The sequence below is a fragment of the Sinocyclocheilus anshuiensis genome, unplaced genomic scaffold, assembly GCF_001515605.1.
Source record: "Sinocyclocheilus anshuiensis isolate Anshui unplaced genomic scaffold, SAMN03320099.WGS_v1.1 scaffold983, whole genome shotgun sequence".
NCBI lineage: Eukaryota > Metazoa > Chordata > Actinopteri > Cypriniformes > Cyprinidae > Sinocyclocheilus > Sinocyclocheilus anshuiensis.
In genome coordinates this window covers 642925-662726 of record NW_015546086.1, presented here as the reverse complement: position 1 = coordinate 662726, position 19802 = coordinate 642925, and the positions used below count along the sequence as shown (strand labels likewise).

The 19802-nt window shown below is 37.0% G+C and overlaps 1 protein-coding gene across 3 annotated transcripts in view; it reads right to left on the bottom strand.

Annotated features, from left to right (window-relative positions):
* The window catches only part of LOC107700077 (ADAM metallopeptidase with thrombospondin type 1 motif, 3), a 129875-nt gene that overhangs the window by 21738 nt on the left and 88335 nt on the right, over positions 1-19802 (bottom strand). For 2 of the 3 annotated variants that reach the window (XR_001635517.1, XM_016501593.1), the window contains exons 16-20: positions 13508-13564; positions 11847-11930; positions 9455-9618; positions 2205-2361; positions 1586-1718 (exon numbers count right to left, since the gene is read on the bottom strand). Coding sequence is in view for 2 of the 3 variants with exons in the window: in XM_016501593.1 (XP_016357079.1) it covers positions 1586-1718; positions 2205-2361; positions 9455-9618; positions 11847-11930; positions 13508-13564 (595 nt within the window). In the remaining variant the exon portion in view is untranslated. Of the gene's footprint in view, positions 1-1585; positions 1719-2204; positions 2362-9454; positions 9619-11296; positions 11378-11846; positions 11931-13507; positions 13565-19802 lie in introns of all 3 variants that reach the window. The other variant, XM_016501594.1, reaches the window with a different exon arrangement.

Below are 19802 nucleotides of genomic sequence, written 5' to 3'. Positions count from 1 at the left end.
CTGCCCCGCCATGGCTGCTCGCTCTGCCTGCTCCGCCATGGCTGCTCGCTCTGCCTGCTCCGCCATGGCTTCCCGCTCCGCCTGTTCCGCCATGGCTGCCCGCTCCGCCTGTTCCGCCATGGCTGCCCGATCTGCCTGCTCCGCCATGGCTGCCCGATCTGCCTGTTCCGCCATGGCTGCCCGATCTGCCTGCTCCGCCAGGGCTCCCCGCTCTGCCTGTTCCTCTTCACGGGCCTGGCCCTCCGTCCCTCCCCCAGTTCCGCCTCCACTCCACCACCCTCCTGGACTTTTTAGGTTTTGTTTGGGCGTCTGGAGCCGCCCTTGGAGGGGGGGATATGTAATGTGGGGTTTGGTGTTTGGGTTTCATGTTCATGTTTTCCATGTCTTTTATTTTGGAGTTTAGTCACGGTCCCTGTTTGTGTCATGCTTCCCTTGCCCTCATGTATTCATGTCATTGGTTCCTCTGTTCATTGTGTCATGTTCTGATTGGTTGTCTAGGTCATGTGTCTTGTTTCCCATTGGTTTGTTCTTGTCATGTGACCCTCATTGTCTGCTATAAGTAGCCCTCATGTTGCCATTGTCTTTTGTCGTGTATTGAAGTTGTAACCCGCTGTCGGTGAGTCTAGTCTGTTCATGCCTCGTCAAGTCAAGTCTGTGTTTCTAGTCCTCATTTATTGTTTGGATGTTTGGATCACGTCTGTGAATAAACTGCACATGGGTTCTTCACTACGCTCACCTTCAGTGGACTGATTCGTTACAGTCAGATGTTCATAGAAACATTTTTCAAGTAGTGATATGATTATTAAACAGCTGGATCTGTTGTGAAGACTATAAGCCTATGAACAGCAGAAAGCGCAGAGCATATAAATTGATATGACAGATGGCTATGGCTGATAAAAGAAGAATATCTGCTTGAGAGAACACTAAAAACTTCAATGTGTTTTATTTTTCTTAATGAGCACTTCAAACCAGAGTACTGAAAAACTGTCAAAGCTAACAGGTGGAGAGACAGTGGGATTGTGATGTTGTGATAAAAATATACAGCATTTACAACCTACTGTGCATATTTAAATGAAAAAGATGTGCTGAGATGATGTGCGCTCAGTGATTTGTGTAGGTTGATGCAGAAGGGTCTTAATAATTCTTATATATACATTCCATGCATTAATGATAAAAGCCAGTCATGGACACACGTTGGATAAAAACAAAAAAGCAACTACAACTATATTTCTGGTTTTCTTTCAGAAAGGTTGGAAGAAAGTCATGAGGCTGAGGCAAACTATTCCCAGATATGAAAGATATGCACAATCACACGCTGAGATTTCTTCTTAGCTTCTGACAAGAGAGATGAATGAAGCAAGAATACCCAATGGTATAAAGCAAACAAAATCCAGTTCAGAGCTCTCCAAGCTAGAATGGGGAAGCATGAGTGCTTATACATTACTTAGTGATGTTTATATTGAGTTAAATATGATGAAATAAGAAATCTCATACTGTACCATGACAACCCATTCTAGCTTTCATTTCAGTGAAAAAGACTACAGTTATTGTGAGCCGTGTTAAAAACAGTTTAAATGCGACTTACTGTGGTTGTGTGCAGTTGTGAAAGTTACACATTCTTCGAATAGGTTTGGGTTTCTTGTTGATGTCACAGTAGCTTCTGTGCACCATTTTGTTGTCACCTTTCTTACGACACCCATATTTGGTGTATTGGAATCCTAAAGATTAAATAAAATGAAAGAACCAAAAGAACCATGATGCGTAATGTTACCAGACTGGGCTACCAGAACTAAATCCACCTCAATAAACCCAATAGACCCTGATGTTTTTTCTTAGGTGTCACAATTTTTAAAGTAAAAATGAATAAACTAATGATTAAAAATCATTTACAATGAATTGAATATAAATTCATAGGTTATATCAAAATTGTGACGTATACATTAATATTGATTTGAATTATTATATACAACTGGATACAATTGATTGCATTTATTGTTGCAAATTGTAAACTATATTATTGCCCAATAATAATCTGCTAAATGTGACTATAAGGCATGAATATTTTAAGATATTACAAATTTTTACATCATGATTTTCTGTAAAGCTGCTTTGAAACATTGTGTACTGTGAAAAGTGCTATTCAAATAAATGTACATATTTGAGTAACCTAGAAGAGCTAATAGATTGTTAGAGTTGAACGTTACCTCCAGCACAAGGTCTTGAACACTGGGACCAGCTCTTGAGTGCCCACTCATATGTGTCCTCCTGAATGACATTATTGTTGTTAAGGGGCACTGAATCTTCGTGGACGATGTATTTGTACATTAGTGTGGACCTCGTCTCGTTGTCTTTAGGTATAATCTAATGGAGATGAAAAACAATAGGACAAAATTTTCAGAAATAACAAAGTGATATTTACAGGCATTTGATTATGTACGCAGGGATTTAGCATGTGTTCATGCACATGTAAGAGTATGCAGATTTATGTGTTGCCCTCTGTGTGAGATGACTAATTTTGCATTAGTTTGTTACTGCTGTTGTAACTTGCAATTTAATGCGTACTTCAAATATTCATATTCTAATAGTCATTCGCATTTTCCTAATACTGCAACCTGATATAAAATCAATATGCAAGTCAGAGATTAGGATTCAGAAGCCAGAACATGCAATTTAAAATTTATTCAAAGCAATTTTTGCATTTTGTGATGGTGTGAAAAAGGTGGTGAACCCATTAAAATGATAAAATTCCTGCATTCATTTTGCCTAAATTTGAGGTAACTAGTAAGTAGCTAATGAAAAGCACTGGTCAGAAACAAATTTGTGTGTGTGTAAAGGTCACAACTTCATTATTAAAAACACTGGCCTGAATAAATCCACTGATAATTTCCAAATGGAAGACATTCAATATTGTTTTTGTATTCATGAATTCACCTTGTGGGGAACAGTGAACACAAGTGTAAATGGGAGGATATCATGGGAAAAATCATAGCATTCAAATCAAATAATTTTTAGCAGAACCAAATGCTACATTCAAAGAATGACATCTGGTGGTAGAAATATCCGTTTTTTTCAGCCTGAGAACCCATATGGCTTGTGGTCATTAAAGAATTGATTAATTGTGGACTATAGTAATACATTGTACAGGAAAATGCCAATGTGTCTATCCATGAGTTTATGCATTATAGAAAGTAGGTCATACCACACAAAAAGATCATAAACAAGGAAATATTCAAGTGGAATTGCAAAGCTGAAGTAGAAGAACTGTTGTGCTTTACCAAGTCAAAGCCTTCAACTTAATCTAACTGAATTGTTGTGGCATTTCATGCGAGACAGCTACAGTAAATTATAAGATTGGCTTGAAGCAACACTGTGAAGAGAAATGGACCAACATAACATTCGATTTCTAAATCCTAAAAAGTACATAGGTTTTTTTTTTTATTTTTTCACGAAAATCATTAACACATTTCTGCATTGCTATGTAAAATTACTACCAATCAAATATTATTGTCCATTCATCTATCAAATTCAGACCAGTGGACATATCACATTGCCATTTAAAGTTTATCACAGACTTAGGACCTCTACAAAAGATGTCATGATTAAGCTTGGCGTGGCGGCGGCGGCAGCAACAATACTACAGCGAGAATAAAAGTTACGCCTTCTTTCTTTGCGTGAACATTTGGGCGGCGTTATGCAAATCTTACCACACAGTGACGTAGACATGTGGGGGCGTGTTTAAAACGAGGCGTTTTAGGAGGGTGTGGACAAGTCTAAACTTTTATAAAGAATATCTCTTTGGATTTGAGACTTTAGTCTTTGCAACTTTACAGATCTTCTTTATGCACCAAGAGCTTGTAACACTCCAAAGAGAAAGGAAAAATTGAAATCGCATCATATGACCCCTTTAAGTAAGTAGAAGAATTTGCATTTACTGTACGCATTTGGCTTTTATCCAAAGTGATGTATATTGCATTTAATGTATACATTTTATCAGTTTAGCATTCCCTGGCAGTCGAACCCTTGACCTTGGCATTACTTGTGCCATGTTGAAGTGTCTCAGCTACAGGAATGATGACAGATTACATGATATTAATTCAGTACTGGGTAAAAGGCAAGTTTGACTGTGCAACATGAACTGTCACGTATGACAGATATACATCTAATCTCTACACCTAAGCAAGCTTATGCACTAATACTGGAAAATAAAGAAAGAAGAACATTCACATCAACACATAAATATTTATGATGCATATCCTTTCGGCAATCTAGTATAAACATCTCCAATATAAACATATAAACATATACTGTATCATCAACTGCTGTGTTCCTATTGATTCCTCAAAAGCCAGGCCTCACATTGCAGAGCTGCAACCCAAAATTTCAGACAATTTTAATGACAAGGTGGGTCCAAGTTATCTAGGACTGGCAGATTTTTTTCTATGACAATAGGATCTTTTGCAATCCTTGAAATTGGTCTCAAACACCAACATAAATTGTGGCAATTAAGAAAACATCTGTCAGGAACTGAAATGTAATGCAAATGTTCAATCTAATCCACATTATCCACTGCAACAGCTTAGATGAAGGTCAAATTATATAATAAAAAAATCCCTAAAGATAACTCCAGAAGGCTCACAAACTCACAGTACCTCTATCAACAGCAATATGAATATTAAATGAATATTCATAAGGTGAGCATATGGATGTACCATCTATGAAGTACACAAATTCAACAGAATTCATGCAAATTGGAGAAAAAGCATGCACTTAAACACTTCTTTCCATTCATTTCCAATGTAAATGTGGTTCAACTACAAAGGAATAATCCATACAGATACAATCAAGTATTCCCTCCTTTCACGAATGTATCATTCATATACAAAATGCCAGTGACCAAACAAACTCAGTGTCATCACATCCCACTGCAATATCAATGTTTTTCTCCTTGCGTTACTAACATTAGATATTCTCTCGTTTTAAAGTGAGTGTAAGAGCATCTCTTTTATTCTCTCTCCGCAAATATTTCTATCACACCACAATACCTCACACCTCTACTCCATCCCTATCCAGCAAGCACTCTCACCAGAAGCTTCTTTTCAAACCACGACTGAAAAACCCATTAAAAACCCAACGTCACTGATGTCACTTGCATTGTGTTTCAGCTGCCAGTGTATTTAGAACACATTCTTCTCTTGTAACCTTCCGCGTTCACACTGGGCTCTGATCTCCAGCTAAAGAATGAGTTCAGAGAGACGATGAAAAGCTTTAGCTTTGACTGACACATTTAAAGAAAGGTGATCTTCACTCATATTCCTTTAACTCAAGGACCTTCAGATCACACACACACAGCAGCTTCAACAGTGCCGCTTAAGTGGGTGGTGGTGAATAATTCACTCAATAGAAAGTTAAATACTGGGGCATGTCTCAAGCAAAAATGTATTAAAGGTCTCTTCTAACGTCTCTGTTTCTGCTACAAGCAATGAATTTGATCCAGTCTTCACAGAACCGAGTGCATTTACATGCACATTCTTAAATCGATTATGCTTAATAATCCAACAACATGTGTGGTCATGTAAAAACATTAAAATGTTTTCCTTTATCACTGCAAGGTCCTAAACAGCTTAAGCATAAACGCATCAACTTAGCTAGATTTTTGCCCAATTAGCCCAATTTTGCCCTGGCATTTACAGCTTAACCTGTGTTCCCTTGCCACGGGGACTGGTGCAGCCACATTAGTTGCACATAAAATTTCAAGTGTAGTTTGATGCTAATTGTACCTCTAATAATATTTTAAGATGTACTCTTGTAAGCATTATAGATGGTTTGTGTTTCTGGTGTAGAACCAAACTTTATTTATATTAATTTAATGTTGTTGATCAGCGGACGATGTTAAATCCAGATATGAGATACATATCTGAGGAAAAATGCATTGTTGGTCAGCGCCACCTAGCATGCAGGTGTGAATTAGCAGAAGGCGATCAATCATTTCGCAGTCGATGTGAAAGCACCATTCGTTGCTGATTCACCTCGCTTTTTTCGACCAACCATGCATTTCTCTTCATGTATGTATTCTCGTATACAGGTGCATCTCAATAAATTAGAATGTCATGGAAAAGTTCATCACAATTAAAAGAACCAAAGACTTAAACTACTTCAGTCTGTGTGCATTGAATTTATTTAATACACGAGTTTCACAATTTGAGTTGAATTACTGAAATAAATGAACTTTTCCATGACATTCTAATTTATTGAGATGCACCTGTAAGACTTTAACATTGTCCGCTTAATATTTTTGCTCAAAAACCCACTTTAAACCATCATCAAGTTCCGATTGTGATCTAAAGTGGATTTTGATTCTATAATAGGCAGACATGCAATCTTTGTATGTTTTATAATGGATTGAACGCTACACCTTGTGTGCATGTAAACAATATGACTGAAAATCATGTCATCTTAAAGGGTGAATTACAATAGTGACAAAAAGTCAGTGAGTGTTGATGATTTCCAGCGCCAAATGTAGGTGTGCCCAGCGATGCAAAAAGTGTAACTTTATGCAAACTAGCACATTCAGAGTGAGTTTCAGCAGCAAGAAATCCAATTATGATCAGATTTTCAAAAGCTGCATGGCCACCAATGATTTTAAGGCATCAGAAACGCCAACTAGCATCCAATAGACCCTTTTCACAAGACCGTGATGACGCGTTTCAATGGTCATCAGCATCGTAAATCCTCCAAATTTTTTGCTATTTGTTTTTTTAATGTATGTACATTTATAACACTATAATTTATATTATATTACCTTTTCATCAAATTACAAAAAACGAATTAACGCTAATGCAAGGGTGTTTCTAATAAGAGTGTCTATTTAGATAGAGTTATAGAGTTGCTATTTGAGCAAATGGGAATGCAAAAAATATATTTGTGGTAGTCTCCCATTCACTGCTATAGAAGTTTACCTAACTATGACTACTTCTGCTGCTGAGAAACCAGGAAATGTGAAAAAGGTCCATAAGACTCCATTAAAGTCACTGTAAGTGTGAATGGGTCATTAGTGTGTCTTGTGTGGTTCTCTGATATAGTTGATTCTAAATGGTCAATTGCAGCAATCTTATAATTTTTGTATAGCAACTGCTAAACGGACCCATGTCCCCCAACAACCTCCTAAACTGTGCTAGTAAATCCCTTACATACAGTGGTCCTATGAGGAACAACATTATTATATTCATGAACACCTCTTACAGATGTCAAAGACTGCAAATATCAGCTTTACACTTCTGTCAGAAATGTCCAAGAGGGAAAAGAAGGGTGCTGCTTTGAGTCTGAATTTTCTGATGAACATGGGGGAAAAAAACGACAGACATCAGCTGTGACTTTTGTGTACGGTATATGGTGAGGCATGATGTGCAACACCATACAGTATACTGTACTGTGTGCGGGGGAGGTGTTGGGCTCTCTGCATGCATCACACACAAACACACACACTCATAAGATTTCGCACTCTGCAGTGTTGTATATATATATTTTTTGCTTAATTTTTACATTTGCCATGGCAAGTCATGATTACTGAGCCTTGCATTTTCATTAACATACTTATTCAAATGATGGACTGTTCGGCATAATCCATAATTATTCCATAATTCCTTCTTACCAATCAAAGAATGAAGACTGAAAGTTTTAATACCAAAAAGAGAATGAAAAGCATGTCGGCCCTTTGTCATTGAAGATTTATGCGGAGAGAGGCATTCACTCTTTGCACACATGCAACTATAGAGAAAATTAAATTACACAAAGGTTGCTATGGCCAACCAAACAATTTCCATTCCACTTAGTTCTGAACTCAATTAAGGTAATCAGAGGGAATATATATGTTGCTGCGCAACTGGCCTTTGACAAAGGGGTAAATCTATACTAAATTTGAATCATGTTGCACCCTCTTAAAAGCATGAATAAAGAATGTGAACGGAGGGAAGGTGCATCTATTTTTTCAAGGATATCTATAAATACAACATCTATTTATATTAATAATATATTATTTAATAATATAATATTTTCATGTTATGGCCAATAACAATAAATGGCTTATAATAAAATAGCATTATTTAAAATTTAATTGTTAGATGAATTTGTCTAAATAGATAATATAAACTCTAAAAACTAAAATCAATCATTTTCAATGTAATTAAAAGTACATTTAGGCATCACAACATTATAATGTACAGCATTAAAATTAACATTCATTTTGTGATTTGCAAAATATGACTTATCAGTTATTAAATCACTAGTGTTAATAATTTAAATAAATAATTAAATATTAACTTGAAGTTAACATCAGATGACGGCAAAGGTATTTCAAATGGTAAAACAGGGGAAGTGAGATTCAACATTAAATATCCATTATCGGCTTATACTAAATATAAGTAAATAAAAACACAAATATTGGCCAATAATCAACATGGTGCCTATATATCAAGAATGGCAAATACTTAAAGGGGTCATATGATGCTGCTAAAAAGAACATTATTTTGTGTATTTGGTGTAATGAAATGTGTTTATGCGGTTTAAAGTAAAAAAAAAACATTATTTCCCACATACTAGGGGTGTTACGGTACACGTATTCGTACCGAACCGTTTCGGTACGGGTCTTTCGGTTCGTTACACATGTGAACCGAACGAATTGAAGGGTTCTGGAACAGTGTTGTATATACAACTTAACCACTGATTTCTAGTCGTGTCCATTTTTGGAAGACCAAACAAAGTAGTTTCGCTTTCACAACAAAAAACACAGCGGCCTAGCGTGAGGGGAAGCCCCGGCTTAGCGTGCGCTGAGGCCGGGATAGAGTGAGCTGAGGCCGGGCTAGAGTGAGCTGAGGCGGCGTGGTCGAGAACGGCGCGCCCGGCGGATTCGACAAATGAGCGGCAACCACATGTGACGGACCCTGGCTGGATTCCGCTTCGTCCACGGTGAAAGTTGATGTATTCCCTCAGCGACCAGCACAGATCAGCTCTAGGCATGATGAAGCGGATATCGTCCTCTTTTGGAAGACCAAACAAAGTAGTTTCGCTTTCACAACGAAGCACACAGCGTCTTCACGACATGGCTGCAGCGTCAACAATACTACAGCGAGAATAAAAGTTACGCCTTCTTTCTTTGCGTGAACATTTGGGCGGCGTTATGCAAATCTTCCCACATAGTGAGGTAGATATGTGGGGGCGTGTTAGAACGAGCCGTTTTAGGTAGGTGTGGCTGACTCTGAACTTTTATAAAGAATATCTCTTTGGATTTGAGACTTTAGTCTTTGCAACTGCAACAGATCTTCTTTATGCACCAAGAGCTTGTAACACTCCAAAGAGAAAGGAAAAATTGAAATCGCATCATATGACCCCTTTAAATATATCACATTATCACATATCTCATTTTTAAGGCTACAATTAGATTAGAGAAAGTTTTATTTACCAAAACAACAATTGCATCATGTAGTGGACCATCAGTGTGAAGAGTCTCGACATCGTCCTCAATTAGGTAGTCCCACTCCACTCCCATCTCGATGAAGCGCCGAGATCTCGCATCTTCTCCCTTGCCGTTGAGAATGTAATGCCCTGTTCCCTGGTTCTTGATAGCTGCAATCAGTGATTAATTACAACTCTTCAACAGTTCAGGAATAAGAAGTTAACAGAATGATCTGAATCACCCTGTTCAATTAAGTCATAATTTCAGCCATTGAATCAGATGTTTAACTGTCAAAACAGTGAGCATTTTATTGTGCCGTTTCAATGTCTAAAAGCTTTATTGAATTATTCAGAAACATGAAGTTAGCATTATATGCTGTTGAACAATATGAGGACATATTGACACAAATAAGTAGTGACAGTCTGGCTCAGAGCATGAGAGAAATTAAGTGGTCATTCGCTTGAATGTAAATGGTGATTACAAGGAGAGCTGCGCAGACATCAAGACAATCACCATTGCTACAAGTCATCAAATGTCACTTGGAATGTGAACAATTAGATTAGGTTTCCAGAACATTAATTATGGAGTATATTGTCTGGAATTTTTTAAATAATAATGAACAAAGTGTTAGGCAGTATAGTGCAAAAAGTTTGATGCATGAAATCAAAGTTGACCTTTGATTTCCTACACGCTTAGCGTGATGAGTTTGTGTTTATTTTTGCCAACATATCTACAAAATCTAAAGGATAATTCACCCAAGAATGAAAATTTGAAGAAAAAAAAAAGCTTAATAAAAGTAAAAAAAAAGAAAAAAAGTGCCATATTAAATGCTTATGATGGAACTCACATGTAACATACACTATCAAAATCACTAAATTACCATGCAAATAAATGCTTCTCAATAATAAAACTAAAATGTCAAAAAAAAAAAAAAAAACCTACTGTATATATGTTACCATATTAATTGCTATAGTGTTTAGACCTGCAAAGAATCTAATTATTGCAATCAGTTAAGTTAAATATATAGATAACCGCAATATGTATACACAAGTTATTTAACACCCCCTATATTATTGAAATAGAATTACCTTTGGAAGACCTCTTGAAAGGTTAACTTGGGCAGTAAAGTCAGACTGTGAACATCTTATCTAACTAATTAAAATAAGGTTAGGTTTAATTAAAAGTTTAACAACCGATGTATTATTCAAACTCCTACATTCACAGAGAAGCATGTATAAGAAGGTGAATATTGTTGGAATAAAACCATCTGGTTCAATTATGTGCATTACAAAGTGATAATTTCTGTCTGTATGGACTACTCAAATTGAATAGAATAAAGAAAATGGGCCAAAAAGTTTAATGTTTAGTTCTACAACATCGACTCATCAAAGCATGCTGTGGGTAGTTGTAGTACAACATGTTAGCTTAACTTCTGCATTAAAACCACAAAATGGTTTCATGTTTGAGCTACTTTATGCTGTGGAACAAAACGTGAAACATGATTTTACTCCTAAATCTGCTATTCTAAAAACCCACTGTAAATTCCAAAATGAGCCCACGGCTTGAAAACACCCATTCGCTTTGAGGTTTGAGGACTGTGGTTCACAATGCCACAGACAAATTGTGGTAGACCGCGATTGTCTCTAAAATCTGTGAGTCTAATTCAGTCTAATGCACTTCCAGGCAAATGCACAAGCTCTTTTATGTGAATACATTGATGCGATGGTATGTATTGGGGTGATATGGATCCATCGAGCATAGTTACCCAGAACAGGCACAGAATACATGAGCATGCATTTGGTCTTCTTGCTGCGAAGCTTGAGATACATGAGGACAGATATCACTTACCAAGAAATTGAGGAGAAGCCTCATGTTCTTGTATGATCACATGTCTAGCCCCAGGAGGAATGAGAAACATCTTTAGGTAACCTTTGCAATGATGAAAAAAGGCAAAGGGAGAGATAGCAGAAGCGATTAGTTAGCTAAGAAGTTCTACTACGGTTTGATCTTTGCAGAGGTGGGCATCACTAGAAGGCATTTCTACAGTAGTACATTACTAAAGCTTTCAGATTTGAACAGTTGGAATACTGCAACTGTTCATAAAGCAGGGTCATGACAAGCCTATGGGACAAACCACAAAACATGACAGAAGGTTCCTCATCCATTCATTTCATATATTCACACCCATGCGAATAGATGACATATCCTTCAGAAGATCAAATAACAATGTCAGGCGAAAAGTGAAGACCATGAATGATTGTTATGTAAGGCTAATTGAGAAGGATGCTGAATGGCAAGGCCTTGAGTCAGTTTGCAACACATCACACAAGAACACAAAAACACAACTGTTGCCTTCTCTACCGATGCCCATTCCTCTACAAAGTGTGATACCACTCACCCATCACATCTCTAGAATCCTCGGTTTCATTCAGATACACATTGCGAGCTCCTTTCGGCAGCAAGAAGGCTCCTCTTGTTTTCCCTTTAGGATAAGAAGGGTTTATGTCATGTCATTTTGCCCAACACTCATTGTCATTGACATGTTAAATGCCTCAAAACCAAAGCTAGGCTTTGAACCAGTCTCTAGCAGCATGACGCCTGTCTGAGACACGCGTGTGATGTGAAATGATGGCCAGGAGTCTAATCATTACAATGGAGGATTGAGTCACTTAAGGTAACGTCTGCTGGGAGGTTTTATTATCGATTAATGTGGACAGGAAGACATCGACAGAGAATAAGCAGGAATAAAAAGGGGTTGAGGAAGGAGAAAGGGAGATTAAAGAAGATGGACAGAAATACTGTGGGATGGTGGTGGGGGAGGGACACTGTACAATATGTGTGTGTGAGGGAGAGAGAAAAAGAGAGCATATTTATTTACTAATCCTATGAGATTTATTTGCGTTCATGTTATTTCCATATTTGTTTCTATATTATATTACAATGAAAAGAGATATATGGACATTTTTGACGAAGCTCTTCAGGACCTTTATTTAAAGAGACAGATGAGCCAAAATGAAAATCATTTACTGTCATTCCAAACCTGTATGGAACCAAAAAGGAGACATTCTGAAGAATACTGGGGTCCAAACAACATCGGAGCCCACATACTGTCATTGTATGGCCAAAAAACAAAGAGACCTTTTTCAAAATATCTTTTTTTGTGTTCCACAGAAGAAACATATGCACACAGGTCTGGAATGACATGAGGGTGAGTAAATTGTTTACATTTTTAGATTAACTTTATTTTATTGTAAGAATTGTTTTCATTGGGCATTTAATCAAGCTGAGTTTGTACCACAAATCAATTTTATGCCAAACCTTTAAGGAAGATTCTGAGTTAAATCTAACTTAAGCTTATCTGTGGAATGCTGTCTATCACAAGAGAAAATCATTATAATCTGATAAATCTGTCCCTTATTTTGTAAAAACAAAGGAAAAACACTTGTACAGTAATGTACTTACATTCAAAATCTATAGTGTCCAGCATCACAAAAAATATTTAAAATCTAAAAAAAAAATTAAAATTAAAGTCTCAGAATAAATAATAGCATGAAACTGCTATCATAGAACTTTTTCTGTGCTTCAAAGGTTTGAACAAATTTCACATCTACACAAGAATATCAGTTTAAGGAAGAAACCGACCATAAAATGCAGTTTACATGGAACACATTTCACACAGGAATTTTGTTGATAATGCAGAATCAAATGTTTCCACCTCATGAGGATGATTTAAACAGATCAATTTTACTGAAACATTCAAGTGCTTCAAGAAAAGTATGACCTTCACATTTCTGCTTCTAAACTATTCAATACATTTGCCCCTTGGGCATCCATTGTAAGTGCATTACTGCAAATGAGTTTTTCTTTGAGTTTTCTAAACAAAGCCAGGGAATCAAAGTTATTTTCTGTTGTAATCAATAGCATTCTTCAAGTGAGGTCAACTGAGTTTTATTTAGATCAACTGCTGAATATTGCTTTAAAGCTACAAGCTACAGTCAGTGCAAAACACAGCAGTACTACAGCAGAGAAGTGTAGGATTAGGCAATATAAGATATTTGCAGGTTGTGTTTTCCAACACAGGGATTTCTTTTTGGGATCTCTTGCTTAACTTTTTTCCTGTTAAAAAAGTGATTGATTGAAAAACAAGGTAGAGTTACAGAAAGGTCAAAATGCTGATTTAGTTCATGCAAACAATGTGTTAAATGTAGTAATGATAATAAGAAAGTACAATGTAAGGAATTGTCATTCAAATTTGTGATATAAAGCATCACAAATTGTGTACAATCACCCATTATGACATACTGTATGACAAAATCAAGAAGTAAACATCATGCAATTTCTGGTTAGAGCCAGAATGAAACATTCATTCATTGTCACAGGTAAATATAACACGTGACACCATGCTAATTAAAGGAATTGCACATTATCTATAACACATGTGGAGTCACATCTGAAAAGCTGGACCTATATAATTATGTACATCAACTCAATTATTCCACATGCCATGTCTTTCAAATGCAACAAAACCAACAAAGACACACACATGAATCCATAATCTTAGACACAATTGTCCTGCCATCTGTGCGAGGGCTGTGCTTCATTATGTATTAGCATGAGTGTGCGTTAATGTTATTGTATAGGCCTGCATGCCAAAATAGCAGGTCATATGGACCTATTTTGAGGATCTGTTGTGATTGTATGTCTATGTAACAGTAAAATTAGGCAGCTCCACAAATAACTGCAATGAAACACTGTGCCAGAGCCATGTGACTAATGCCTGTTTATGAAAAAGATATATATTTAATCCTAAGATCATGATTTGCATATTTATGCTAAAATTATTTGATTCCTTCGTGGAATCATGTCTTTTTGGGTTCAGAGCAGGCACAGCTCTGAAGAACTGCATATTGTATAGTCCCCCACATTTCGTTGAAAACAGCTAATGTATATGCTGGGCTTGACTGCTCTTCCAGGGCCATTATAAAGATGTCAGCCCTATGCCCTTTGTGCATTTGGGTTCCTCTCTAAACATGAGTATAATACATTAAGTTAAATGAATAGGATTAATAGAGGGAAATTATGTCCTTTAATACATTTTCCATTTGCTTCTATTCTTACTGTATGTGCTATTAAAACAATGTATCATCAGCTAATTTGAAAAAGGACAAAATAGCAAGAGGATTCATGGGATATAAAAAAAGCAATCTAACCATAAAAGCCACCAGTGGCCCAAAACACTTATTTTGAACAAATGGGGGAGTGTTTCATATCCTCATGAACTCCCTAGTGACTGATCAGGCCACTACACAATCGTTGCTTTAAGACTAGGCATCTTTATCAACATACATGCAGGTTGGTAGAACAAGCAAGAACATGTTATGATATGCATTCTGACAATATTGTGACAGGTTTTGTGCAGTTTCATGCAGGTATAAAGAACCAGTTTCAGTAGTACTATAATCGTGCTGCAGGGATGGGCAGAGAAGCCATTATTAGTAAGATTTTTTAAATCTGTAAGAAAAAAAAAAAGTCTGAAGCTCACCAAGCCTGCGTTTATTTTATTATTATTTTTTTTTTTTTTTAACGACAGGACAGTATGTTGACAGGAAGTGAAGTGGGAGAGAGACGGGGGACGGGATTGGGAAATGTCCACGAGCCAGGATTTGAACTCAGGACACCCGAAGCGTTACGGCGCTGTATGTAGGCGTGCTGCCCACAAGGCTATCAGCGCTGACAAAATAACTGCATTCTATCTGAATATATTTTAAAATACAGTTTTTTTTCTGTTATGGCAAAGCTGAATTTTCAGTCACATGATCCTTCAAAAATAATTCTAATATGCTGATTTGGTTCTCAGGAAACATTTCTTATTATTATCAATGTTAAAAAAGCAGTTTTGCTGCATAATATAATTGTGGAAACCACAATCTTTTTTTTTCAGGATTCTTTGATGAATAGAAAGTATAAAAGAACAGCATTTATTTCAAATATAAATATTTTGTTACGTTACATCGCATGGGGGTCCTGATCACCCTGTCACGGTTTATTCTGCGATAACAACCAGCTGGATGTGTATTATATCACTTTTTAAATAAATCAATATGCAACACAAAATATTCATTGGAGTTGAAATATTTCATTAGTTCTTTAAACGCAAAGCTTCCGCAAAGAAAAACAGTTCCTAACAAACGGCTTTGCAACTACATGAAGTACAGTCGTATAACTCATTACACAGCTTCTGTTATATTTGCGAATGTTATTTGAGAAGAAAGCATTTTAAAATCTTACCTGTTAATTATCTTAAATCAATTAAAATATACACAACAATCATTCTGGCAACAAGACGAACACTAACAATATTAACGGAGATCTTCTATTAATACTGAACTCCTCTGGTTTAATTTTAAATTTTAAAACAGTAAATACAGTCGATAATTGGGGTGCAAGATGAGTTGCATATAAGTTGCATATAAGACTAAGTTGCAGTTGAATGAAACGAGAGAGCGAGAGCGCAGTGGTGTGATATGAGAGATGTGAAAGAAGCACCAGCCTCAAATACACAGATGAGCAGTGTTATTCAGCATTGCTAATGACGATGGTTGTTATCGGGCAATAACACACCTTGGAATGTCGTGACTGACCAATCAGAATCGATTCTTCCAGAGAGCCATGTGTTAAATGTCTTTACTGTCACTTTTGCTCAATTTACTACATCCTTACTGAATAAATGTATTCCTTTTTAAAAAAATTAAAAATAATGCAAATGTGGACGGGCCTTAAACCATAAGTGCTTAAAAACTAAATGATAAGCTCATTTTTAAATACGTATTGATTCCATTTAAAATCACATATAGCAAAAATGTCTTGCTTAATTCATAAGATTCATTATTCTTTTTATTACAATATTTACGTCATCAAAGTGAGAATCAAAGAACAAGTGTACCTGCAAGTTTTATTTGGTCATCTGAATGCATGATCAAATTATGATTCTACAGGCCCTGCAGACAAGGAAATTTCCTTGTGCTTTAATTCTTGGATTCTTGGAATTATTGGTGCTTTAATTGAATACCTGTTAACCGGCCACAGTGACAGTATGCCAAAACATCCTGAAATTATAATCCTATAATTAAAAATGTCTTTAAGAATGCTATCAAAGTGGGGGAATCTATTTATAGGCTAAATGAGGTCTGGTGCAAACCTCAAGCTCCCGGCTACACAACTAGCAAATACCATTAAAAAATAAACTGATGGTTGCTTAAGGAAACTAATTAGATGACTACCTTGCTTTTATCCCTGACTGCTGTTGCCTGAATAATAATGACACCTCATTATTATTGGCTGAATAATAATGACATCTATTGTGATTCCCTAGGTACAAAATGTCATTTTATTACGTTGTTCACCTCATATTGAATTCACTGCCAATGGTACTTGGCTTTATGTCATTGTCACAAAGCGTCAATGACAGAGATCGGCTGATCTGCACTTAGCGTGATAGGGTGAATGCCTGAATAATGGAAAACAGAACATATGATAGGAGTGAGACTTGCAACAAAACCTGGATCCTCTCCTGCATGTCTTTGGAAAAGAAACTCAGGGACAGAATTTAAAGAAACTATACGCAGTTTGTATGCAAAGTAGAAAGTCAAGATGGAATGGTAACGTGAGTCCTGAGGGAAGTTTTGGAGTTCATAAACAAAATAAAAGTTGTTTATTGTCTCTCTGTGTTTACAGGTGAGCCTCCCTTGTCAAGTAGCCCAGTGGTCCTGAATGTCAATGTTCTTGGCTTGCAATTTTAATACATCAGTTTTGTGAAAACTGCATTTAATTTCATGTATGTATTTGGCTTTCAGAATATTGATTTTGAACAGATCCCCTGCTACCTATGAAACATAATGAAAGCTCAGACAGCACACACTTAGAACCTCTTTACACCTGGAAGTAACATCAACCTCTGGTGATCTGAACACTAGTGGCCAGAAGATCCAATCGATGTTTACACTTGGTAGTAACATCTCAAATTTAATTTTGGGGAGGGTCTCTAATAATCTGTTTACATTTTACTTACAATGTCACATAGAATGTTATTGCATTATTTTTTATTATTTTGAGGACGTTTAAAGCTGATTGTTCACATATTTATGTGCTTATATAGTGGATATAAAAAAGAATCACCCCCCTTTAAAATAATCACATTTTGTTGCTTTTCAGCCTGAAATGAAGATGGGCACAGTTTTTGTTTTATCCAGCTGGATTTACTCAGTGCAACTTATAACATCCAAGTGAAAGATATAACACCAACATGTCAGAAAAAAAAAAAAAAGCCAGAATCACTGAGGCCCCATCCACACGGAGACGCGTTTAGCTGTATACATATACATTTTGTATCGTATAGGCATTTCGTCCACACGGACCTGGCGTTTTGGGAGAGTGAAACCGATATTTTTTGAAACCGGGTCCCAGAGTGGATAAATCTGAAAACGCCGCCCTTGTGTTTTGCTAAAACACACCTTGAAGATTCTGAGGCAGATGAGACTAAAATTTAATTATTTAGCCTCAACACCAAATGATATGTCTGGAGGAAATCAATACAGCTCACCATCCAAATAACAGCATTCCTACAGTAAGGCAAGGAGGTGCTAATATCCTGTTCTTGTTTCTCTGCAGTATGGACTGGAGCACTTGTCAGGATAGAAGGAAAAATGGATGGGGCAAAATACCGTCAAATTCTTGAGGAAAATCTGCTGCCCCCTGCCAGGAAGTTGTCAATGGCAATATTGCAAAGTCTAGATCTGCAAAGTTAGTAGAGACAAATCCCAACAGACTAAAGGCTGTAATTAAAGCAAAAGGTGCTTTAAAAAAATACTGACACAAGGGGGTGATCCTTTTTCCAACTCCGCGAGTGTGTTTACATGCACGTTCTTAAGCTGATTATGCTTAATAAGCCGACAATGCCCATGGTCATGTAAACACAGTAACCCGTTTACTTGCGTTGTCAGGTTACTGATGGGCATGTAAATGGGGAAAACTGGTTGTTTTATTAAGCTGATATTTGTGAATTATGCTCTTACTGGCGTGCATGTAAACATGCTCAGTGATTCGTTTTTTTATTTTTATTTTTTTCCTGACATGTTGGTGTTACATTTTTCACTTGGATGTTAAGTTGCACTGAGTAAATATAACTGGATAAAACACAAACTGTATCCGTCTTTATTTCAGGCTGCAAAGCAACAAAATGTGATCATTTTAAAGGGGGTGATTCTTTTCTAAACCCACTGTTTATAAAGCGTGTGTGTATATATATATTTAAGCCGCACATAACCAACAAAGCTATTGTTTTAGTACAATATTTGATTAACAGGTCGGTAGTCGATCCTTTGTTGTCTTCGGGATGCATCACGACCAAGCGGCTATCTCCCGCTCTCTCTCGTGAAGCCAATACGGAAGTGACTTAAACTGTAATTCGTCAACTGGCCGCTAGAGGCTGGCTGCAAAAAGGAGTCAATCCCATAGACTCCCCATGTTAAAATGCCCAACTTTATTTGAGCTTCAAAAACGCTCTTCAGAAACCTACGGGTGACGTCACGGACACTACATCCGTGTTTTTATACAGTCTATGATCACGACAGATTGTGTGTTTAAACTACAAATGTGATGGTCAAATACCTTTTAAACTTGAATATGGTTTGAAGAATCTGATCAGAAAATGTTTTGGATTTACATTTGTATTTAGCGCTCACCACTTGTGATTGGATCTCCAATACGGATGTTAATAACAGACTAGTCGCGTAGCCAGACCTTCAGACTGACGGCAGAAGGTCTGGGAACCTTGGCCGCTTTGAATGGCAAGGACCGCCCAAGAGGCCATATGACTGACAGATAAAGCAACCAATCAGGTTTCGGTTTGTGCCGCGTCATGTTTAGGGCCTTGGAAATGTCCCCACAATAACAGACCGTGTGTAAAACTCTTGGACGTATGTTAAAGATTCTATGCCGCGGACTTTAAATATTTCCCATACTTTTGAAAATCCAGCGTTTAGTTGATCCTGATAAGCGCTCATTATCACAGTTGTAAACACAACGGCTTTCTTCTAACATGAGGGGGTTTGGCGTCACGGTATATTTGTTTCCAGGCGGAACGTTAAAGAACGCGACATACGAGTCTTCCGGAAATCCTGTATAATTCAACCAATCCAATGACGACTTCAAAACTCCCAAAGTGTTTCCAATTTTGTGTGCCATATGCATCAGACGTTCATCCAACGGTCCGTGGGCGTGACGTCTGAGGCTGAGAGAGACTACTACTTACCGTACCAATTTGCCTGCTTTACTTTCTACTGTTGTTGAAGATTAT